Source organism: Podarcis pityusensis, assembly GCF_964106645.2.
Source record: "Podarcis pityusensis genome assembly, chromosome: 3".
NCBI lineage: Eukaryota > Metazoa > Chordata > Lepidosauria > Squamata > Lacertidae > Podarcis > Podarcis pityusensis.
In genome coordinates, this window is record NC_138026.1 from 26847986 (window position 1) to 26872802 (window position 24817).

The 24817-nt window shown below is 43.5% G+C and overlaps 1 protein-coding gene and 1 long non-coding RNA gene across 5 annotated transcripts in view; both read left to right on the forward strand.

Moving 5' to 3' along the window:
• Positions 1–24817, forward strand: part of LOC308473638 — a 503626-nt gene that overhangs the window by 415591 nt on the left and 63218 nt on the right. The window lies entirely within an intron of this gene.
• Positions 7290–10337, forward strand: SOX11 (SRY-box transcription factor 11). Its single transcript, XM_080999234.1, has one exon. It carries the CDS (start codon positions 7647–7649, stop codon positions 8943–8945), a length of 1299 nt encoding a protein of 432 aa, XP_080855360.1. The 5' UTR covers positions 7290–7646; the 3' UTR covers positions 8946–10337.

Sequence of the window (24817 nt, forward strand, 5' to 3'; positions counted from 1 at the left end):
AAGAAGCAGTTCTCCAAGTCACAGCTACCTTCTTAACATAAAATGACCCTGCCTCTGGAATACTTCCTTGTTTACTTGTTTTAGCTTGGACAGTTAATTTCCCAGAATTTTTTCGTTTTGTTGCTATGAAATTACTTGTACAGTGGTACCTCGGGTTAAGAACTTAATTCATTCTGGAGGTCTGTTCTTAACCTGAAACTGTTCTTAACCTGAAGCACCACTTTAGCTAATGGGGCCTCCTGGTGCCGCTGCGCGGCTGGAACACGATTTCTGTTTTCATCCTGAAGCAAAGTTCTTAACCCGAGGTAATATTTCTGGGGTAGCGGAGTCTGTAACCTGAAGCGTATGTAACCCCAGGTACCACTGTAATGACCTTTCTGTAAATGTTTTGAAAATGGTGTACAATAAATCCTTCTCTCTAAAAAGAAAAAAGGTGGGGGTCATTCTCTGTAGTCTGACCGTCACCTGCAGCACCTGATCCTCAAAGGTACGCAGACACTGAGATGTAGGATGCATGGCCAAGCGTCTCAATAACATTTGTCCAAACTTAGTATAGGGAAAACAGTAACATTTAATTCCCATGCAAAGGAACCAAGAGATGCTGGCCAGGGAGAAGTGAGGACAGGAAACAGAATGAAATGTGCCAGCTCTCTCCCCGCACCCCACTCCGTCTGACAGATTACTCTAAAATGAGCTAGTGCAGACACATGCTTAGTTCATAGGCCCATCAAAACTCAATAGTCCAGCGCACTCAAACATGACTATAAATCTGCGCGTGAAGGTTGTTAAAGCTGAGGTCTCCCCATCCCATCACGTAAATGTCTGTGTTAATGTTAGTCGCCAGCTGTGACCCTTTAGCTGATAACACCATGTTGTCATCACATAAGAATAATTAATAAAAGCGAAACAAATAAAGCCTATTCTCTTGCAAAGTGCCTGTAAAGATTCGGTTCAGCCAATTTTCAAATTTCCCTGTGAACATCCATTTGGAGCGCATTCCAAATTTCACTGTAAATGAATTCAGAGATTTGGTTTCATTGGGGTTTTTTGTTTGTTTTTGTTTTAACTGCATTTAGTATCTAACCAAGTTATCAAGCGTATCATTATTTTCCACCACAGAAAGTCCCATTACAAGCTTCAGTTTAGAGGTTTGTGGATTACAAGTTGGAATTAATATACATGTATAACGACTCATTAGGAAGTGGGTGGCGGTGTGGGTTAAACCACAGAGCCTAGGACTTGCCGATCAGAAGGTCGGCGGTCCGAATCCCTGTGATGGGGTGAGCTCCCATTGATCAGTCCCTGCTCCTGCCAACCTAGCAGTTCGAAAGCACATCAAAGTGCAAGTAGATAAATAGGTACCGCTCTGGCGCTAAGGTAAATGGCGTTTCCGTGCGCTGTTCTGGTTCGCCAGAAGCAGCTTAGTCATGCTGGCCACATGACCTGGAAGCTATACGCCGGTTCCCTCGGCCAATAAAGTGAGATGAGCGCCGCAACCCCAGAATCATCCGCGACTGGACCTAATGGTCAGGGGTCCCTTTACCTTTACCTTATAACGACTCATTAATTTTTGGATTCATTCCTGTGAGGCTCACCTAGTATCTTGTGTCAAGGGGCGGATTGGAAAAGGCAGTCGAACAAGCACCTCTTTGCTTGCCTGCCTGAGACCTGACTATTCTGGATGAGTCCCCTTCATTTAACTAGCATGAAGGCACCATTGCCAGCCACTCTTGGGCTGCTTGAGCACTTGCTTGGCCAGGCATTCCACACCCTTTTGGGATGTGGAGCTCCCACTTTGAATCTACCACACAAGAGGAGGTGGGTGGCAGCTGTCGCCAAGCCAAACACTCCTTGGCTGTCAGCATCTGACTAGGCTGAGTGGCAGCTGAAGCACCAGACTGGGCAACACCCATTCACAGATACAGTAGAGGCCTTTAAATGGGCCTCCTCTCAAGCCTTGCCCAGTCAAGTCTTGCAAGAAAACGCAAAGTCTCGTGAGATTTAGCAGTGTCTTGTGGGGCTTAGCAAACAAAGCTCCACAGTATTTGAGGCAACCCCCCTGCACAAGGGTGGGGGAACTGGATCCGGTCGGACTCCTCATGGGCCAAGTTTGACAGGGGGTTGGAGGAACCCACCTGTCAATCACCTGGTGCCGCAGTGACATCAGGTGGCCTCTTTGGTTCACAGGGGTCTTCAGAAGCCCCTTGCAAAGAGCTGTCTTACAGTAAGTAATGGCTCTTAGTGAGGCAGGGTGTGATGTTGTCAAGGAATGGCGGTGCTGGCAATATTAAGGAGCTCTCTATCAGCTGGCATAATTATCTGGAATAGTCCTGATATTATGTTGTGGATACTTCTCTCTCTCTCTCTCTCTCTCTCTCTCTCTCTCTCTCTCTAATCTAACCAAGTAGCCAAACAGTTAAATATACTATGCTATCTGATTTCATTTTCCCTCTCTTCGTTTTGCACAAACAGAGGGAAATGTTTCATTGCTTGCATTTCTCAGAACAGTGAGTTCCTGTATATTTCATAAAGTCTCGGTAGAATAGGTTAAAGATAGAACTGCATAATTAAATTTTTAATTTTGACAAACACCCTGGGTGTCTGCATCATGCCTTGTGGCAGTTATGTTAACCTCTTGCCAGCTTGACAATAAAATTATATAATATAGCATAGCAGGCAATTTGTGATCCCAAACTCAATTATATTGGCATGTTTTTGCTTTAGCAGACAGCACTTGGTGTAAAAGAAGTTGTTTATGGAGGCAGACTATGGGAGCTTCCACATATTGACAATTTTCTCTCACTCCTGTCTTTTGCTGAGAATCCAGATGACATTCCTCCCAAACCATTGCATTCCTGCTTCCCAATTCTAAAACGAACGAACAAAATGTATCACTCTGTCTCTTTAATTGCCGATTTTATTGTATTTTTGGTGTTTTCACTGCAGATGTTCTAGGATATCTGAACTGAATTACTTTACTGAGTTTGGAGGTATGGTTTGTGATATGTTTGTTGATGGTGTGAAATACTACCTCTGTCCATTTTCTGAGCACCTTCCCACCATTACAGTCGTACCTTGGATGTTGGACAGAATCCGTTCTGGAAGTCCGTTTGACTTCCAAAACGTTTGAAAACCAAATTGCAGCTTCTGATTGGCTGCAGAAAGTTCCTGTAGCCAATCAGAAGCTGTGGAAGCCCTGTCAGACGTTCGGGTTCCTAAAGAACGTTTGCAAACTGGAACAACCACTTCCAGGTTTGCGGCATTCGGGAGCCAAAACATCCAAGTTCCAGGGTGTTTAGGGTCCAAGGTATGACTGTACTTGTTTTATAATGCAGCCCTTTGGGTAGAAGTAAAACTGTAGGAATCCCATTACAGCTAAAGACCAAAATAAAAATAAGACGAAGTTAACATAGGGTCTGACAATTTCACCTTCTTTCCTTTTCTTACATTGAAACTGTAGCAAAACTAGCTGCAACAGTGACAGAGGGGAAATCTTGTCAATGTTACTTCTTTGTTACAAAATACACCCTGTTTTTGATGAAAACTGAAGATGTAGCAGATCGTCTTTCCTTCACCCCTTCATCCACTCTGACTTGAGTTTCAAGGATTGAAAGATGGGAAACGGACAAACCAGCCACTTTGATGCCATAGGAGCTTTTCCTGGGAATGGAGAGAGAGAGGGGGGATTTCCTTCTGCAATTTTAGTTAATGATATCATGTATCTTCCCTTGCAGTGAGAAAATTCCTCCCTGCACCCAACACACACACACACACACACACACACACACCTCCAGCCTAGAAAACAAGTAGCTTTATTGCAGTCCAATGACACATTCCTGCCAGGAAAAAGCACTGAAGGAGGTAGCAGGGAAGGTTGTGGCTTGGCAATGGGTGTGGCCTGCAGAAAGTCTTGAGGGCCAGAGAGAGAGGCATGGAGGGCCATATTTTATCCCTGCAGCTGAGGTTCCCCTTCTCTGCTTTTACAGAGAAAAAAAGAGTGACTGGTTCAGGTTCCCCAATTGTTGCAATGGTGCCTGCAGGTGCTTTAGTTAAACGGACTGGTGTGGATAGCCAAAGTCTCCCCAGCACAGCGTTTCCCTTCTAAAAAAAGAAATTTATGTGGGAACTTCATTTTGGGCAGTTATCATTGGAACAGGCTAGTGCTTGTATGCTACAGTAAGACCACAACTTGCACTGATTTTACTTAGTTGATCACAGCTTTCTACAAAACACCAATAGATAGATAGATAGACAGATAGACAGACAGACAGACAGACAGACAGGATACCCTTGTGCAGTGGTCCCAGAGGACTGACTTAAGAGCTTTTTCTGCAAAAGGTTTTCCCACTGGGCCTTCATAAGATCTCATGGGGTCTTTGTGAGATCAAAGGCCATCCAAGATCTTGTGAACACCTCCAAAGTGGTAGGAATGCCCTTTGCTTCTAGAAAGCATTTTTAACCCCTCAGTCTTGCTTACAAGCCACTGTGAGGGTTGTGAAGTATCTCAAACGGCCCCGAATCTCACAAGATCTTAGACAGTGGGGGCGGTTCTGGGGATCATTCTGACTTTACATGATTTTGCATTTACATGCAACTACTAGGAATGTAACACTTGCATAAGTTGTGTTCATACTGTATTAATAAACGTGGCATTTTTTGTGTGTCAGAGTGTTTTGTTATTGGCCAGTACAGAAGTCTGGGAAAACATGTAGTATGCAAACCACTGTTTACTGGGAGGGAGAGGCCAAGATCTGCTCACTTCAGGAGCTGTGGGTGTGTGGTCCATTCTAACCTTGACCAAGAGGCCAGCATGTTAAGCTTACTGATAAAGACTTATGCTTGTGTGTACTCATGTACATTCCTCCTCCATCATTCTACAGTGGTACCTCGGGTTAAGTACTTAATTTGTTCTGGAGGTCTGTTCTTAACCTGAAACTATTCTTAACCTGAAGCACCACTTTAGCTAATGGGGCCTCCTGCTGCCACCGCGCCACTGGAGCACAATTTCTGTTCTCATCCTGAAGCAAAGTTCTTAACCTGAAGCACTATTTCTGGGTTAGCGGAGTCTGTAACCTGAAGCGTATGTAACCTGAAGCGTATGTAGCCCGAGGTACCACTGTATTACCAAGTGCCCCGATGACTTTTTATATGTTGATATTCTTTATTGTGGGGTGTTTGTTGTTTTTTTTAAAAAAATCTTGTTTCTTGTAAGCAGCCTTGGTGGGTTTTGTATCCTGAAAGTTATGAAAGGTATGGCATGAAAAGAATTCAAACAAAAAGCAAGATGGTCCTCTCTCCATTCACTGGAGAGAGCCAGTGTGGTGTAGTGGTTAAGAGCGGTAGTCTCGTAATCTGGGGAACCGGGTTCGTGTCTCTGCTCCTCCACATGCAGCTGCTGGGTGACCTTGGGCCAGTCACACTTCTTTGAAGTCTCTCAGCCCCACTCACCTTACAGAGTGTTTGTTGTGGGGGAGGAAGGGAAAGGAGAATGTTAGCCGCTTTGAGACTGCTTAAAAGGGAGTGAAAGGCCAAATCCAAACTCTTCTTCTTCTTCTTAATTAACCATTATGCAGTTTTTTTATATAATGCATGCTACTTATTCACTTGTGTTTATTGAGTCACCAAAGATCTGTGAACATAAATGCACCCCTCTCTTTTTCAGAATTGTGCCCCCAAACTCTCATTCCTTGGAGGTTTTAAAGCAGTGCTTGTATGGTCATCTGTCGTGGATGCTTCAGCTGAGATTCCTGAATTGCAGGGGGTTGGACTAGATGACCCTTGGGGTCCCTTCCAACTGTACGATTCTATGAATGCCTGTAGCACTCTCATTAACATTGCTGCAACATTGGAGTTACATACTGTTTGATGATGGACCTGAGGTTGGTTGTGTTAGTACCGTATAGTCAGTCCTAGTTAAGGGCCATAAATCTTAATTTTCCAAAGTGTCATTATGCCCTAACCCTATGTGGCTTGTAAATACAAGCACTTTGGCATTCATAACACTCAAAGCACCTCTGAGCCTCTCTTGGGCTATTTGCAGAAATGTGTGAACACTGTTCATGCAGAACGAAAAGGAAGAAAGTTTAGACTGAATGTCTATTTTACGTTTTAATCACAAATGTGGGGCAGTCCAGATTTACACCAGAGGTGGGGCTCGGGACATTGCGCTGCCTTTGACATGGCTCACCCTCTCCTGTTTTGCCAGAGTTTGGATATGGCGTGGGTAATCTTACATTTCCGTTATTATATTATAAAGCATCCCAACTTGCTTTGGATTCTTCACCCCTCCCCCTCGCTCACCAAGGAGAATGATAGGTTAAGGAAACGGAGAACAAAACAAGTATTAATGGGATGCATTTCGTTGAAAGGGGGTAGTGATAAGATATGAATAGAGGTAAGCACTTGGTATTAGTTGACGACAATTGGATTGTGTAATGAAGACAAACACGAAAGCGAGTTTTAATACTTCACTCCTAAAGTCTACCAACAAACAGTCCCTGGGGCATGAGAAACGCCTACAGTGTTGCTTTCAAACGGGCGCCACTGACATTAACCTATCAAAAGCGCGCGGCCGCTAGTCTGTTCCGCCTGCTATTTCTTTTTGCAAGGCAGACGCGAAAGGCACCAATATAGCTCGACTTTGGGATCTGGTAGGATGGGAGGTCCGGGGAGGGGGGGGTTGGGAAAGAGGAAGGAAATCAAACAATATGCAATCCGGAGGATGTATATAATAATTGTTTGTCTCGCCAAAATGAGATGAAATGAAAGGCGAGCCTCCCTTTCAGAAGCTCGCGGTACTCAAGCGCCACCTACAGCTGCTGCGCGAAAAGCAAAACCCCGAAGCAGGAGACGATGCCCCGAGGACGCGCTTCGATTCCTACAAGCCATGAGCTCACCCAGGACGACACCCGGCGATGTGGGAATCATCTCTCACCAGATTCACCTTGGCGGATTCTGGTAAATAAAATAATCACCGTAAATGCTCTGCAAAAGCGTCCGGGCTCTAGGAAGCCGAAGGAGAGGAGAGGGTGAAATCATTAATCCAACTCAGCTTTAATGATCCATCTACGAGCCAGTCGCTGGCTGTCTCCCCCTCCCCACGAAGCTGCAAGCCCGGCCCCCTTCGCACTTCCACCCGTTTGCAAGAGCCGCGGCGAAGGGGGTGTGTCTGCAGACATGTGGGGGAACTTAATAAAGGCCGAGGGGAGGAGCCGAGGGGCGGGGCGGAGCGGCGCCATTGGCTGGCCCGGGGAGTGATGTCACCCATATGAAACCCTGATAACTAGTTCGGAGAGGACCCGCAACTTTTGCAGAAGGGGGAGTGTGATCCAGCGACATCTCTGGGTCCGGGCGGCTGCTGTGGCTGCTGCAGGGGGAGGGGAAAGAGCCGGAGCGAGTCCTGCTTCTGCCGCTGCTGGAGGAACGGCCAGCGGCAGCAGCCCAGGGAGAGGAGCAGGAGAAGGAAAGGAGGAGGGGAAGGAAAAAAAGCCGCTTGCAACTTGCACACCGGGCGTCACCTTGCAACCGCTCGCTCGAGGTGTGCAAGCAGCCGGTGGGAGCCAAGCAAAAGGAAAAAGAACATTATTATAATTTCCAAATAAAACGCGACAAGGCAAGCAACTCAAGCGAAGCGACACACCCCCACCATGGTGCAGCAAGCGGAAAGTCCAGAAGCCGAGAGCAACCTGCCCCGAGAAGCGATGGATACGGAGGAAGGCGAGTTCATGGCTTGCAGTCCGGTGGCGCTGGACGAGAGCGACCCGGACTGGTGCAAAACGGCCTCGGGCCACATCAAGCGGCCCATGAACGCCTTCATGGTGTGGTCCAAGATCGAGCGGAGAAAAATCATGGAGCAGTCGCCCGACATGCACAACGCCGAGATCTCCAAGCGCCTGGGCAAGCGGTGGAAAATGCTGAAGGACAGCGAGAAGATCCCGTTCATCCGCGAGGCCGAGCGGCTGCGCCTCAAACACATGGCCGACTACCCCGATTACAAGTACCGGCCGAGGAAAAAGCCCAAAATAGACCCGTCCGCCAAGCCCAGCAGCGCCAACAACCACAGCCCGGAGAAAAACACACCCACCAGCGGCGGCGGCGGCGGAGGAGGAGGCGGCAACCACGGCAGCGGCAGCAGCAGCAGCAAAAGCGCCAAAAGCTCCAGCAAGAAATGTAGCAAAGGGAAGACGTCGTCGTCTCCGCCGAAGCCCGGGACGAAGCTGGCGGCGCACCCGGGCGACTACGGCGGGGACGAGTACGCCCAGTTCGGCGCGCTGAAAGGGGGCGGCAAGGCGGCCAAGTGCGTCTTCCTGGACGACGAGGACGACGACGAGGAGGACGACGACGACCTGCAGCTGCGGATCAAGCAGGAGGACGACGAGGACGACGACGACGAGGAGGAGAGCCGCCGGCAGCAGCAGCAACAGCAGCAGCTGCGGCGCTACAGCGTGGCCAAAGTGCCGGCCAGCCCCACCTTGAGCTCGTCGGCCGAGTCGAGCGAAGGCGCCAGCCTGTACGACGAGGTGAGGGGCGGCGCTGCGGCGCACGGCGCCAGCGCGGGCCGCCTGTACTACGGCTTCAAGAGCATGCCCAAGAGCGCCCCGCAGGCCGGCCTGCCGCCGGCTTCCTCCCGCTCGATCTCCACTTCCTCTTCGTCGTCCTCCTCCTCCAGCAGCGGCAGCAGCAGCGGCGGCGAAGAGGCCGACGACCTGATGTTCGACCTGAGCTTGAATTTCTCGCAGCACCCGCACGCCGCCTCCGAGCTGGGCGTCGGCTCGGCCGCCGGGAACCTGTCGCTCTCGCTGGTGGACAAAGATCTGGATTCGTTCAGCGAGGGCAGCTTGGGCTCCCACTTCGAGTTCCCCGATTACTGCACCCCGGAGCTGAGCGAGATGATCGCGGGGGACTGGCTGGAGGCGAACTTCTCCGACTTGGTTTTCACCTACTGAGAGAGCAGAAGGACGAGGAGGAGGAGAAGGAGAAGCGATGGGCAGGTGAACAAGCTGAGAGCGATCAAAAGGACTGGGAAGCAGAGAGAGGGGCAGATGGGGAAAGAGAGATGCTTACACGCTGAAAAGTGGTGGAGTTTTGAAGTAACGACGACAAAAAAAAAATGTCTTTGGGTTTTTTTTTTCTTTTCTTGTTTTTTTTCTAAGTCTTGAAGTTAGTTCCAAACCGAGTCTGGAGTTGTGATTTTTTTTTCCTTCCCGTTTTTGTTATTTTTCCCTTCTGATTTTAATTGGTGGTCGCAACAGCAGCAGCAAGGAGAGAAGCAGAAAAAAGCAAATGGGACTGGGGGTTACAAAGATACAGAAGGCGCTGTTTGAAGCTTGTGGGTCTTGCGATTGAAGTCTGGAAGATGGTCTGCAAAAAAACGAAGAAGAAAGTCTTTTGGCAGCACAACTATTACTCAAGGGGGTTTGTGGATTTTTTTGTTTCTCCTACAAAGATTTTTAAAGGACCGTTCTGATTTTTCTGATATATTTCTCTCTCTTTCTCTCTTTTTTTATTTGTAAAAGGGACCATTGCAACTGTTTTTGTTTGTTTGGAGGGAGAAAACTGATGTCTTCTATGCATCCGATTCTTAACAAAGCTGCAGGGAGCTTGGAAAAAAAAATGCAGACTGTACAAACGCTTACAAAAAACAAAAACTGTGAACTGACTTAAGATCAGAGTTTACTTTTCAGATCAAATTGTTTATGGTTTTACAAATGTGATTTCTACTTGCCAACTTTTTTTTTGTAACTTGTTCCCTTATACCTCCTTGATTGAATACCAGACAGCCTAGACCTCAGTACACAAAGGTATTGAAACATTTTTGATACATAACAGACCTCAGTCTTTTTTAAAAATTAATATATTTTCAGGCGTATTTTTGTACAGTGAAAGGGAACATTCTTGCTGTGTTTTTTCAGTAAGACTTTTCAGGCACTTCTTCCCTTTTATTTTTATGTTTTATTTTTTTTCCTCTGTTTTTAGCATGCAAGTTATATGGGTACGTTTATGTCCTGGTTTTAAAAGGATTAAAAAAAAATCCTTGCATCTAAAGGCCTTGTGGTTTAAAAAGAAAAAAAAGAAACACTTTTTTTGTACAGCTATAGTTCAGATTTGTTCAATATTTGTAGGTAAAGATTTATTGAAAATGGTGATATAGACCTCAGAGCTGTTATCTTAGTTTAAAAGATTGTATATGTACTGTACTATAGTAGGAATTTATGTATCTCATACGCTGTGATATGTGGATGGGGGCCCAGATGGAAGGTATGAAACTGGATTCTCGACTTTTTTTTTAAGCAAAAAAAAAAAGATGGAATGGGAAAAAAGAAAGGCACATAGTAAAAGTTTCTCATTTTGTGCAATATAGAAGTACAGACCATCTGCGTATTTTGTAGCAAACAGTGGCAAAAAAGCAGACTTGTGCACTGTCGACATCATTGCCTGTTTTTTTTTTTTTAAAAAAAGAAAGAAATGCTGAAAGTCTGTATCTTGACAATTTTAATAAATCAGCTGGAACTGATAGAAACTCGATTCGCTATTAGTGTCTATAGAAGGGGCGCTGGTGGAGACGCCATGTATAATAGCCAACCCCTCCCTCACCCATGGAGGAGCCTTAGCTGAGGCTTCAGGGAGTCTTAGGGGGGGAGGGGAGCGAAGAGAAAAAAAGGGGGAGGTTGAAGGTAGCATATAGACTTTTAAAGGGCTGATCCTCCTCTTTTTAGACCTCTTCCCTTGCTTTCTCTCCCTCTCTCCCCCCTTCCAATATCCTCTTCTCCCTCGCGCCTTCTCCCTCTCTCCCCTCAGTTATCCCCTCCTTCAGGCTTTTTCGTCGGAGGTACTGAGTGGGCGGAGGCGAAGCAGGAAGGCTGAACCCGGGGAGGGGGAAGGGGGGAAAAAAGAAAAGAAAAAGGCAAGGCGGTCTGGGCTCTCTGGTTCAGCCAGTGCGTGTTTTCGGGCTGTGCGTTTGGGCGGCGCGCGCGGGGGGGTTTCTTCCTGTCAAGAGAGAGAGGTGGCAGCAGGTACCAAGGATGCTCGCGTCCTTGGGAGCCGGCAGGGAAGAGATATTGTGTGTGTGTGTTTGTGTGTATGTGGGAGCTTCGTGTAGCTGTGCTGTGTTGGAGGCGCGCGGGTCGCCTTCAGACTCTGTGTGTGCGCGCGCGCATTTCTGTGACTGAGGCGAGAGGTTTATTTCTCACAACGGTCTTAGATATCCATCTCGCCTCGGACTCCCTCCCCGCTCTCCACCCTTCTCTCAGGGGAAAAAAAATTTTTTTTATTTATTTCTCTGAGGAGAAGGGACGCCTTTTTCCTCGCCCTCCCTCCCTCCTTTCTCGACGCGCTCTCCTTGAGGTGCTTTTGCGGGAGGCGTGAAAAAGGAGGGACGAGGGTGCCTTTCCTTCAGGCAGCCTCCCGGACTGAGGCGAAGGGGGTGTGTCTTGACCATGCGCGGCGGGCGCTCGGTCTCCGCTCGGAATGCTTGTTTGCTGCGTCGCCTCAGGAGCGCGCGGCTGGAGGGGGATGGGGACGAGGAGTGACGTTGTCGGCGTGTGTTGTGGGGGGGGGAGGGAAGAGGTTCGTGCGGTCAAATTATCAGTCTGAGCCGTGCCTATTTTAGCCGTGGATAGTTGGAAGAGTGCGCCGCTTGCCTCCCAGACCGTTCCTTCCGTTCTCCTCCTCCTCCATCCTAATTTCCAGAGGAGAAGGGGGCGTGGGGTGCGCGCCGCCGTCTGGCGCGCCAGCTCGGAAAGGGAGCGAGGGGGGGTGCTGTGCGCGTGAGAGAGTGAGTGCGCGCGGCCGAGTGTGTGTGCGCGCGCGCGCCGGGATGGAGGAGGGGAGGCGGCTGGCTGGGGAGACAGCAGCGTGAGCATCCATCTCCCCTCCCCCTTCCAGCCTCTGTATGCGCGAAGGGAGGCTACCTTTTCTCTTGGGGGGGGGGAGGAGGGCTGCTCGTGGCTTCTCTCATTTTTCTCCTCCTCTTCTTCTTCTTCCCCCTCCCCTTCAGCTCCAGTTCATCCCACAGCCTTTCGACTGGATATAATTGAAGAGCCGTCTGGGTGTGTGTGTGTGTTTTATAGGCAACTTGGATGTAGTCCTTCGCTTCCAGGCTCCCCTCCCCCTTTCCTTTCCAATGGACTTTTATATTGCGCCTGTGTAGAACCCAACCGGCAGCCACCTCTTGGAGCTGCGGTTGTGGCTCTTGCTTTCCTCTCTTTATTGGCCTGGGCGGGACCTCTGGGTAGCTGTAAAAAGATGCTCTGGAGGAGAGGAGGCCTTTTGCATCTCCCTTGCCTTATTACACTCTTGCTTAATCAGCAGCCAGAGCAGCAGGAAGCCGCTTTACCAATGAGACATGCTCCAGTTCCCTTTTCTTTACTGAGACCTGGGCCTATAGATGGGCCACAGGCAGGGGGGCTTAATCTTCTGCCCCAGATTGATAGATATTTTCATGCATATTGGAAGGGGGAGGGGAAACAGCAACAACGTGCTATTGCATTTCAGTCTTACACTTTGGACAACAAAAACGGATGAATGTTTTAAGTAGACTAAAATCCTATGCATGTTTTCTGAAGAGGTGAATGCCGTTGAGTCCCAAGTTGGTATAGGATTGCAGCCTTAGGTAGAAGGATGGCCTGTGGTGGCAGGCCATCCTTTTTTCTTTTTAAGTTTTACAAATAAATCACTTGCACAATTGTCAGTACACTTGTGCTGGCAAACTTCAGTGTAACCAGCCCTAACTATGTTTTACTCAGAAGTAGGTCCAAGAAAGTTCAATATAATTTAGGGATAAGTAGGTGTGATTACATTCTACCTGCTCAAACAATTAGGACTTGCTTTGGTGTGTGAAACGTACTTAGGATTGGGTTGTTGGTAGTTTACATGGGCATTTTACTCTCTTGGCAACTCTAGAAACCAGTACTGTAGGCTTTCAGGCTTGCTGAAGGTCAAGTCCTGCCTACATGTTTGTATGGCATAAATAGAGCATTAAAAAAATAATTATGCTTATAATCCTTGACATCTGGGCATCTAAATTTTAAAATTAGTTTATTGAATGTTTTAAAACTCTCCAAATCAAGATCTTCTCATTCTAAATGGGGGGGAAAAGTTTGGCCTAAAGGTTTGTTGGGCTAAAAGATCTTGGCATAACTAGAAATTGTAATATATCTTTCATTGTGTAAGTATGAGTCACTGTGTTTAATATAATACCCAGAAATACACTTGGCTATTGAAAGCCTTCAATAATACAAAGATTCTTTGGTGGTGGGGTTGGTCCTTACATTATTAGTGTATTTATAGCTTCTTTCAAAAATTGTATTGCAATCTGTTGAAATATTTGAAAGCAAAAGAAGCAGAAAGAGAACTCTGCTCAGCAATTTAGCCATTAATTTTGTAGATGAACACCACCAAGTTCATCCACTGGGCCTGATGAAATCCCAGACTTTACTTAGCCCAAACTGAGCTAAAAGGTTATCATTCTCTTAACTATGGTGTATGTTCATTGGTAGAGATGGTCTCCCAGTCTCTCTATTTTACATGCGTCCTTGTTTATGGGCAGCGGGGGTGGGGGATGGGGGGGAGCAGTGGGATTGTTGCTGGTATTTAGTAAGCTATGTATTAACTGCATTAAAGTTAAGAGTGCTCTGCATTGATAGCAGGAACTATGTTCCTAGCCTCTGCCTCTTCACTTCTTATATGTAGTTTGTATGTGTGTGTGCGTGCATGTGTGTGTCTCTTAATTCATCTAGATATGAACTATTTGGATTGAGTAGTACAGCTGCATTTGTTCTATTGTGGGAGTGGGTTGGAAACAACTTTTCCAAAAGCAAATCTGAAATTGTGTGGGTTTGATGGAGGGACTAAGCTTAGGGTTTGAATGAATGTGCAATATACAAGGAAGAAGAACTTGCATTTTGTCTGGAAAGTTTTGCTTTTCCCCGCCTTCAATTTATCCATTTGATGGGTAGGTTTTTTTTTTTCCGAATTCAAGAAGAGAATATTGCCATTCAGTCCTATGAAACTATTAGTTTTTGCTGCTGAAATTCATGCCAAAATTCCCACTGTTGGTGGGTGGAAAGCAATCTTGCTGTCAGTAAAACTGTCACTGGGGCAGGCTGCTTTCCAGTGCTATCATTGCAACCTGAAGCACACTTACAAAGAATTGAGATCCATTTGGCTCAGTAGGACCTGCTTCCAAGTAAACCTGCACTGCATGTTTACAATCATCATAGTAACATACAAGTTCCTGATTCTTCCTTGTTGAAGTGTACATGTGATCTTTGCAGACTGCTTCAGGCATAGAAACCCTCTGCTGCCACAACCCTTGGCTGTTTTATTGCTGTCTTTTTAATAGTTCCTCAGCACTTTTCTTCTCTGTGGGTGAGGAGATGCATAAAACAAAATGTTTTAACGATTGTCAGCTTTTTAATATATGAAAATTTCCTGATCTATAAAGGAAAACATTTAAAAAAGGCAACCTAAGATTTTTTTTAAAGACACTTTTTGGAAGGTGAAATCCAGTTTGTATCTTTCCTTCTGGCTACGTCCTCTCTAATGTTAGAAAATCTAATTCACAAAATGTTTAATTCTTTAAGGGCAATATATATGACAGATTAAATAGAAAAGATTGATTAAAAATGTCTTTTAAAATTGTATTTACTCAAAATATGTAGATGTCCATACATGCAAAAGGTAACTTTTTCCTAGTGTAGTAGCTACAAAAAGTGATTCGAACCTATGAGGCCTTAACGGCCACTCATGCCAATGTAAATTGGTTATAAAAGTATAGTTAGACCAATCTCTATTGAATGTGAAGTCAGAATCAGACACTGAAGACATTTTAGTCTTTGGAAGTCTACAGAACTCTCTTGGTTCTATATCTCCACCTTTGTCACACATTCCTATTTTATGGCCTGGTAAGATCCTCATACTGCACTTCTTTGAGTCTGATTTGTAATTTTCAGTGTTTTGAATTTTGGGGCCTTGATTCTCCAGTAGGTTGAAACCATAGTGTTTTGTTTTTGTTTTTCACAGCCTCACCCCTTATTCTTCAATAGTTACAAGAACTAGGGAGAAATTCCTAACTTTTATCTTTGTATTTCAACCTTTTGACTCCCAATCTCTCTATCTTCTTCTTCCTCCTCCTCCTCCTTCTCCGCACACAGTAAGTTGTGGAGATTTTTCTCCCCTCCCCTTTCCACACACTACCTATAGCAATTAACTGCCTACTTGATTTTTACCCTCCCTTCATGGATGCAGTGAATTTTTAAGAGAATTTCACAAGCAAGTAGTTTTTTAGTGAGTTTAAAAGTAAACAGAGTTTTAAAAGCCTATTTTTATATTCAGTATAAAGCACAAATGTGCAGAAAGTGTAGAATGACTTACAAAAAGGGAAGTAAAAGTCCATAATATTTCATGTATAAAAGTAATACCTTGATCGGGTATTGATCCTCCTAGAAAAGCCCAGTAGTTATGCCGGTGCAATGCTAGGATTATAGAAACATCTAGAAAATGACGGTGGATAGCTATTTCAAAGGAATGACTTCTATGAATAAAAGCAACCCCAAAATCACTTTGGCCAAGAAGGGGTTGGTGGTTCTCAAGGATGCACAGTCAACCTGGAAGTTTGAAAGTGGAGTTCCCTGTCTTTATTAAGTCATCACACACCTCTTCGTATTTGTGGGTATTATTCCATGCCCAAATGTTTCCTGATGTAACCTGAAAAGACATATTCTTATTGGGCTCTCTGGTTAATTATGCTTTCAAGAAATCAAATTCTAATACGGTTTACTTTGCTAACATGTCCCATTAATTTCAATGGAACTTCTGTGTACCTCAGTAAATCTCAATAAATAATCTCAATAAAGTTGGGATTATGTCCATAGTATTTTATCTTATGCAAAAAGAATGTGATGATGTAATAAACACTAACACAGGAACTCTCATCCTTACTGTTAATTTTTATTTACATCTCCCTGCTTATCTTCAAACGTAGCTTATGTCTACTCCTGGTTACACCAGGAATGCAAGGTAGCACCATTGCCATTTCATTTGCAATTTCTGGTTTATGAACGTGTACCCACACATTGGAAGTTTGGAGTCTACATAATGCTATGGTCTTTTCTTGCTCTTTCTTTCTTTCTTTCTTTCTTTCTTTCTTTCTTTCTTTCTTTCCTGGTGGGCTGTTTTAGTTTGGAGGCCTATTGTACCAGTGTGGGAATCTTGATGGTTACAACATTTTAACGAGATGTTGCATGATGGCCACAGGTGGAGTAAACTGAATGTCTTTAGAGCAGTTTTATTTCTTCTTCCAGCATGACACTTTTTAAAAAAATAAATAAATATGTAATTTCAAAATAAGGAGGGGGAAAAAGAGTTTTCAAAGGCCACATGAGAAAAATAAAGTTTTCCATAGCCACTCCAGGTATGGGGAGGAGAGGAAAGCTAAAAAGTACTTTTGTTTAGAAGTCTGAATGATGGTGGTGGTTTGTGGGGGGGAAAGACCTTTTTAAAGGTTTTTGCATGCCAGTGCACGGGCCTATTGCTGTGGGAAGGGGGGGGAAAGAAGAGAGTACGGTTTGCTTGAGGCAATGCACTGGAGGACAAAAGTGTTTTCTAGCACTAGGAAAAAAAGAAAATGCATGGCAGAGTTTCGTCTTCTAGTAGACTATATAGCATGCAGAGTTTAGTATGTGTCAAAACAGTGTATGACATTGCTGTATCAAAGTTGTAAAGTTAAGCATTATTTATTGAAAACTATGTATTTTTTTTTTTTTGTAAAAACCTGATCACCTAGAGGATCAATATCATTCACTTGTGCTAGTACTACATTCTTAACCAGCTTCTTTACTACAGTACTTGATATGCAGTCTTAAGCGCTCAGGGTTGAAAAAACAGTCCACTGCAATGTCTCTTCTCTCTTTTTCTTTTTTTCTTCTTTGGGCAAGAATGTCAAACGAAGGAGCAAATTCATACAACAAATTCATACAAGATATACATAAAGCAAAAGAAAAGTCTAATATAGTGGTGTGATTAATCCTTACATGTGTTTTACATGTGGATTTTCCCCCTGTCCATCCAGTTTTGTATTCTATATCTATAAAGAGGGTTCTGCTCTTCGTTTTGTAGGGCAACCAAAATTCTCAGTCATCTGTCTTTCCAAACAAACATAGCTCATTGTCCCCCCAGTCAGGATAGCCTGGGGGGGAAAATGGTATTCTGTGCCCATCTGTCTCAAAACAAGGCAAATGTAATTTCTGTTTCCTGCTTTTAGCACTTTGGGTAAAACCAAAGTATTCTTTTGGCTCATCAGTTCATGCAATGTTTTAAAGTTGAACATGAAATAAAGAAATAAGAGAAGTTTCTACTCTTGGATTAAATACCAGCAAACTCCATTTCTCTGTATCTTTTTTCTACAGACAATTTACACTGTAAATGTATTTTGACATAGAAATAAATCATTCTGTATTAAGATTCTTGATATGAAAATGTTTTTATGAAAATCTGTAATTGGAACTATAATATGTTTATAAAATGTGTTTATGTGGTGGAAGTTTGTTGTATATTAAATATGGTTTTATATAAATGATTGTGTTATATTGTAGAAATTTCAAAATACACAATTAACACAACCCATTTACGCTGTTCAAACCTTGACTGTCTAAAACTCCTTTTAATTTGGTTTTTGTGTACATTTTCTCATGTAGCCCCAAGGTCAAAATAACCCATGTAAGCTTGCCTATTTAGCAAAGGTGTTTGTATAAGCAGAAATTCAAATATTTCTGCCCACCTCCTAACCACTGGAATAAAAACAACAACAACAACTTTTCATCAACTACTTAAGCCTACTTGAATGTAAGCTAATTCCACCCCTTTTTAAGTCAGCTAATTGACCCTGGCTTAACTAGTTCATAGATGGCTAGTCTTGTCTTACATAGTGCTCATCTCATAAAAGTAAATAGCATATTGCTGTATTTTCATTTGTGCCCAACACGGCATACATGCGGCTATACTTCAATAGTGGAACATAGATGTTCTCCATCAGCTTTGGAAGTTCTTAGAATAACATCTGTTAATTTAATTGGTACAAATTATTTGGTATGTCTGACAACGTGCTGCACCACGATTACCTGTAGATATGAAACTGAAGAGTTGTCATCATTTGTGTTCAGACTGAGGGATTAGACAAAGTGTTTTAAGGGTCTGTGTGCAATGAGGAAGTACTCACAGAAAGAGGTACCAGGTCGCAAAAGGGTGACTTCCACCTTTACTGGCCATGCTAGGCCATTTGGACTAGTACTACTTGGCAGAAGGGCTGGCCAAATTCCTGCATGGCTTGTAAGTGCAAAGTGGGTCATTTCTGCACACCTGTCACTTGAAAGCCCAAAAAGACTCAAGCCAGTACAGATCTTACAATCTGTCATCCTGTAATGAAACTCTTCACACAAGCTCATATAAATTTCAAATGATCTTTTACGCATTTGTAAGCTATTTGCCCCCAAAAGGATAATAATTCTGCTCCGGATATGTTGTTTATTGGTGTAAGTATGTCATTCATTCCCCGCCTTTTAGAACATACCTTCATATGGTGGCTTCCCATAATTAAAGCAAGAATACAGTACAACGTGAAATGCATTTTTTTAAAGAAAGAAAAGCACCAAATAAAGCTAGCCATAAAATAAATGGCCAAAAAGGGGGGTGGGGTTCCCACTTGAAGGCTCCAAGAGAGGTATCCAAACAAAGTCCTCTTAGGAGGAAATTTGACAGATTTCACAGAAAAGGTTCTGTCCATGGTACCTACCAACCTGACTAACTTTAACTGCAGGTTATAGGACAGGGACGTACCGGTAACAGGCAGCTCTTATGGCCTAGGTAGGTTCATATGGGTATAAGTACTCCTTCAAATAACCTGGTCCCAAACCGTTGAGAGTTTTAAAGGTTAACGCCAGCACTTTAAACTGAACCCAGAAAAGCATAAGATGGCTACTTCTGCTGAACGTAATATTGGTGCAGTACAGGCAAGTCACTTATCCTCCACAAGCATTTGGACGGCTGAATTGTCTAGTTTTGGGAACTATCTGACAAGGCAGGCTGAGCTCAATGAGAGACACATTACAATAACCTAGCCTGGATGTAACCAGCTTATGTGTGACTGAGACCCAGGCTGTTTTCTTCAGGTAGGGTTTCAGCTAGGTAAGCTGGTAAAAAGCACTATTCTTTCTTGATTTCAAAATGCCTTGAAGCCTGACTACTCACCATACACAAATGCATGCAACCCAAAAGCTGATGCATCTGCTCCACAGAAAGAAAACTGATTTGGGAGGAGGGTGATTTTGAGCAGATCAGTTGAAGGAGCTGTGTAATCTTTCCTCGTGCCCTCCACATCTCAGATCCAAATTAACCACATAGTTTGTTCTCCCCGTGGCATTCCAGATGCAGGTTGGTCTTTGCGGATGCAGCAATAATCCCACAGTTGGGGGAGGGTGAATTGAGAAGGGATTGGGAGCAGAGAACTGGTGGAGAAAGAGTTAAGCCCTATACACTGCTGCTCCATTCAAAAGCACACTCTCCCAACAACTTTGCCACATTCTCTTGTGTTATCCGCTTCCCACTAGATGACTTCTTGGAGGAAAATTTGTGCTTAGTGGATGCTGGAACAATTGTGCTTAGCTGTTACAAGGGGAGAATAGGGAAATGAAATAACAAATCAATAGTAATAATAACTTATGTACCTGACGGTGATGTGATCAGAGTTTTTAATTCTTGTGAGGTTATTCTTGTGAGGGAGTCACACTTTATAACCATCCAGGCAGCCTTTCACAACGCCTCTGATTAAGCAAATATTTCACAAAGAGCTATGAAGCCATAAAGTACACCATAGTTTTGTACTTGGTCTATTATAAATGTTCAAATGAAGAGAAAGATTTCCAGAAATATATATGCTTTTAAATCCTGATTCCATTCCCATTGCATACAGCCAAAAAGCAGCACTAAAATCCTCATAAAACATCCAACATAAACATTATGATTCTTATTCAAGATTAATATCCTGAGTTTCTCCTTGCCAGTTTTGGAGCTGCCTCTTTGCCTTATGACAGGCTTACACAGTATTAGACATCTCATTTTTTTATTGCTCCAATATCACACATTTACTACTCCAGGTTCTGATTAAGGCCGGCTCTATCATTAGGCAGAGTGAGATAGCCACTTCAGGCAGTAGATACTGGGGACAGGGAGTGGCCCTTAATAAATTAGCCTGCTAGCCTCAGATGCAGTAGAACAGTGGTGGACTTTGGACTTTCAAATTTCAGCAGCACCCTGTGCAACACTAAAATTTGGCAACCCCACCTCTCACCTTTCTTCTTCTTAAAAAAAAACATTAAGTTTCAACGTTTTTAACATATACAGTCTTAACACAATTTCATCTTTTCTCTTATTTTTGTCGACTTCCCACCCCTTTCCCCATGCAGTTGTTTTTTCTCCCCTTCTGCTGCAGTCTTATCTTCTATCTATCTAATCACAACCACAATATTGTCATCTAATTACTTCTGTTGCTCATAAAATCCAGCTTCTGAGTTCATCAAACTATAATACAGTCATACCTTGGAAGCCAAATGCCTTGGCTCTCAAACGTTTTGGCTCCCGAACGCCGCAAACCCAGAAGTGAGTGTTCCAGTTTGCAAACATTCTTGGAACCCAAATGTCTTGTGCGGCTTCTACGGCTTCCAATTGGCTGCAGAAGCTTCCTGAAGCCAATTGGAAGCCGCACCTTGGTTTCTAAACATTTTGGAAGTCGAACGGACTTACAGAACGGATTCCATTTGGCTTCCAAGGTACAACTGTAGTCTGAAAAATAGCATCTGTTCTTCCACAAAACACTCATCATTAGATTCTCTTAATTTTGCCAGTTCTGCATAGTCCATCATCTAACTTATCCATTCTTCTTTGGTTGGAACTTCTTCTTCCTTCCATTTTTGTGCATATAAAATCCTAGCTGCTGCTGTTACAGACATAAGTAACTTTAACTATTTTTTTGCAGATTTCTGCTCCTATAATCTCAAACAGAAATGCTTTGAGCTTTTAAAATATACTTATTTAAAACATTTTTTTTTTATCTCGGCATGTATCATTTCCCAAAACACCGTCCATTCTAAGTCATTGTTGTGGTCCCTCTGTAGCACCCTCTCAGCTCAGTACCCAGTTTGGGCGAATCAGTCACATTACCCTAAATCCACCTCTCTGTGGGGGACACCACTAAGTAAGATTCAGCTGCCAGTCTTGTCAGTTTCTGTACATGAGAATGGGAGTGGGCCACCATCTTGTCATTTGCCTCAGGCAGCAACATGTCAGAGGCCAGCCCTGCTTCTGAGGAGTGTAGTTGCCGGAAAGGATTTTACATGGATTCAGGTTGTAGGAGCTGTGTACTATTTTACGAGAACAACTGTTCCAAAGGTGGGCTTTCAAAGACAATTTGCAATATCCTAGTGCTGATTCACACAGACGTCTTGACACTGTGGTGACATGGCGAAGTCACCACAAGTTCCTGTTGTTGTTGTTGTTGTTGCTGTTGCTTGTTTGTTTTTAGAAAGTCAAACAGCCATGTAATTATTCTGGAAGACCTCCAAATCAAGGCTGGAACAAGGAATTGGTTTTGTAATCTAGACAAGCTGCAGTACTGTATTTACCTACGTTTTATCATTTGCTAGACTATTCACTATGCTGGACAAATACTCATTTTCAACACAAGGAAAGGGTCACGTCAGTTCCTTGTTCCTCCCTGAAATTCGGTTAATGTCACAGACTCATGGGAGTGTTCACTGAGTTCATCTGGAATGGATTTCAGCAAGCAGTTCTCCAAACAAGGGCAAACTTTTAATTACACATTGGTAGAGTAAATTTGTGCAAGCTGGACAGTTCTGTTGGAAGCATCAGTGCCAGCTAGGTTGATAACCATTCAGAAACTGCTTCCAGAAAGTGGTGCCATAGGACATGCTCTTTGTTTCTTATACCACTTTGCACTTTGATACTTTGAAGGCTGATAAGGCAAGGAGGATTCGGCTGCAAGGAGCCTCTTACTAATAGTGTCCTGTTTCACTGTCTCGTGAAGAAGAAGAAGAAGGAGAAGAAGAAGAAGAGTTTGGATTTGATATCCCACTTTATCACTACCGAAAGGAGTCTGAAAGCGGCTAACATTCTCCTTTCCCTTCCTCCCCCACAACAAACACTCTGTGAGGTGAGTGGGGCTGAGAGATTTGAGAGAAGTGTGACTAGCCCAAGGTCGCCCAGCAGCTGCATGTGGAGGAGCGGAGACACGAACCCAGTTCACCAGATTATGAGTCTACCGCTCTTAACCACTACACCACGCTGGCTCTCATGCAAAAGCCTCTATGGATGTGCTTTCTCCAGAGGCTCCAGCTTGCAAGGGCAATTGGGGAGAGGGCCAACGCTTCAAGATGTTGCACTGCATGACATCCTGATGTTGCGCATGCGTCATCCCGACATCATACACATGATGTCAGGGGGAGCCGGGGAGGAGCTGGATGCAGAGGCTCTGCAGCTTCAATGGCCGGCGGCTCCTCCTCGGCCTCCTCTTAGCATTGCTGCTGGTGGGAGGCTGCTTCTACCCTCCTTCCCATCCACAGCAGCAGAAGGAGAAGGATCTTACCACTGGGGCCATGCCATGCTTGGCTCCATGCTTTGCTTCCACAATTTTTGGACATTGGGGGACTTTCAGAAGAAAGGAGTGAGCCCATGCTTTGCACACAAACTTTTAAATATATGTACAGTGGTACCTCTGGTTAAGAACTTAATTCGTTCTGGAGGTCCATTCTTAACCTGAAACTGTTCTTTTTTTTTTTTTTAATGATATTTATTAAAGTTTCCGATAAAAAAAAGAACACACCAGTAAAAAAGAATTAAAAGTAAAAAAGAAAAATACACAATACAAAAATACACAATACAAAATACAAAAAAAAAAACCAAAAACAAAAGAGAAAACAGTTAAAAACAATACCACCTTTTCATCACCACTTTTAAATTTACTTATTTTCTGGACCTCCTCATACCTCCCTCTTTTGTATTCCAGTTCAATTTGTTTGTCCAGCAATTTCTTTCCCTCTTTTTTAATCCCAATCCTTAATCTTAATATAATATAACATTAAATTTTTACCTATTAAAAGCCAATTTTCCATTTCTTTTAACTTTTTTAATCCTAATCCTTAAACTTGATCTATATATAACTTTAAAGCCTGTACAGCTAGAAGCCTCTTAATTTCAATCCAACATCACTCTAACATTCTTTAATTTTGCAATGTTTCTGCAGATAATCTTTGAATTTCTTCCAATCTTCTTCCACCGACTCTTCTCCCTGGTCACGGATTCTACCAATCATTTCCGCCAGTTCCATATAGTCCATCAGTTTCATCTGCCATTCCTCCAGTGTGGGTAGCTCTTGTGTCTTCCAATACTTTGCGATGAGTATTCTTGCTGCTGTTGTTGCGTACATAAAGAAAGTTCTATCCTTTTTTAACACCGATTGGCCGACTATGCCCAGGAGAAAGGCCTCTGGTTTCTTCAAGAAGGTATATTTAAATACCTTTTTTAGTTCATTATATATCATTTCCCAGAAAGCCTTAATCTTTGGGCACGTCCACCAAAGGTGAAAAAATGTGCCTTCAGTTTCTTTACATTTCCAACATTTATTATCGGGCAAATGGTAGATTTTTGCAAGCTTGACTGGGGTTATGTACCACCTATATATCATTTTCATAATATTCTCTCTTAAGGCATTACATGCCGTAAATTTCATACCTGTGGTCCATAACTGCTCCCAGTCAGCGAACATAATGTTGTGTCCAACATCTTGTGCCCATTTAATCATAACAGATTTCACCGTTTCATCCTGAGTGTTCCATTTCAACAGCAAGTTATACATTCTTGACAAATTCTTAGTTTTGGGTTCTAACAGTTCAGTTTCTAATTTTGATTTTTCCACCTGGAAGCCAATTTTCTTGTCCAAATTAAATGCCTCCATTATCTGAAAATAATGAAGCCAGTCTCGCACTTTGTTTTTTAATTTTTCAAAACTCTGCAATTTCAGTCTATCTCCATCTTGTTCCAAAATTTCCCAATATTTCGGCCATTTGACCTCCATATTGAGTTTTTTCAAGGCTTTCGCTTCCATTGGTGACAGCCACCTTGGAGTTTTGTTTTCTAATAAATCCTTGTATCTTATCCAAACATTAAACAATGCTTTCCTGACAGTGTGATTTTTAAATGCTTTATGTGCTTTGACCTTATCATACCACAGATATGCATGCCATCCAAATACATTGTTGAAACCTTCTAGATCCAAAATATCAGTGTTTTCAAGAAGCAGCCATTCTTTCAGCCAGCAAAAGGCTGCTGATTCATAGTAAAGTTTAAGGTCTGGCAGGGCAAATCCACCTCTTTCCTTTGCATCCGTTAGTATTTTAAATTTTATTCTGGGCTTCTTGCCCTGCCAGACAAATCTAGAAATATCTTTTTGCTACCTCTTGAAACAATCCATTTTGTCCACAATTTGCAAAGTTTGAAACAAAAACAACATTCTAGGCAATACATTCATTTTTATCGCAGCAATACGGCCCAGCAGTGAAAGCTTCAAATTTGACCAAATTTCTAAATCTTTTTTCACTTCAGCCCAACATTTTTCATAATTATCTTTAAATAAATTCCCATTTTTTTGCTGTCATGTTGATCCCCAGGTATTTAACTTTCTTAACCACTGTTAAACCTGTCACATTCTGAAACCTCTCTCTCTCCATTGGTGTTAGATTTTTCTCTAAAACCT

Bases quoted from the DNA above. Each gene is read 5' to 3' on its own strand.
- SOX11 (XM_080999234.1), top strand. From the start codon at position 7,647: ATGGTGCAGCAAGCGGAAAGTCCAGAAGCCGAGAGCAACCTGCCCCGA.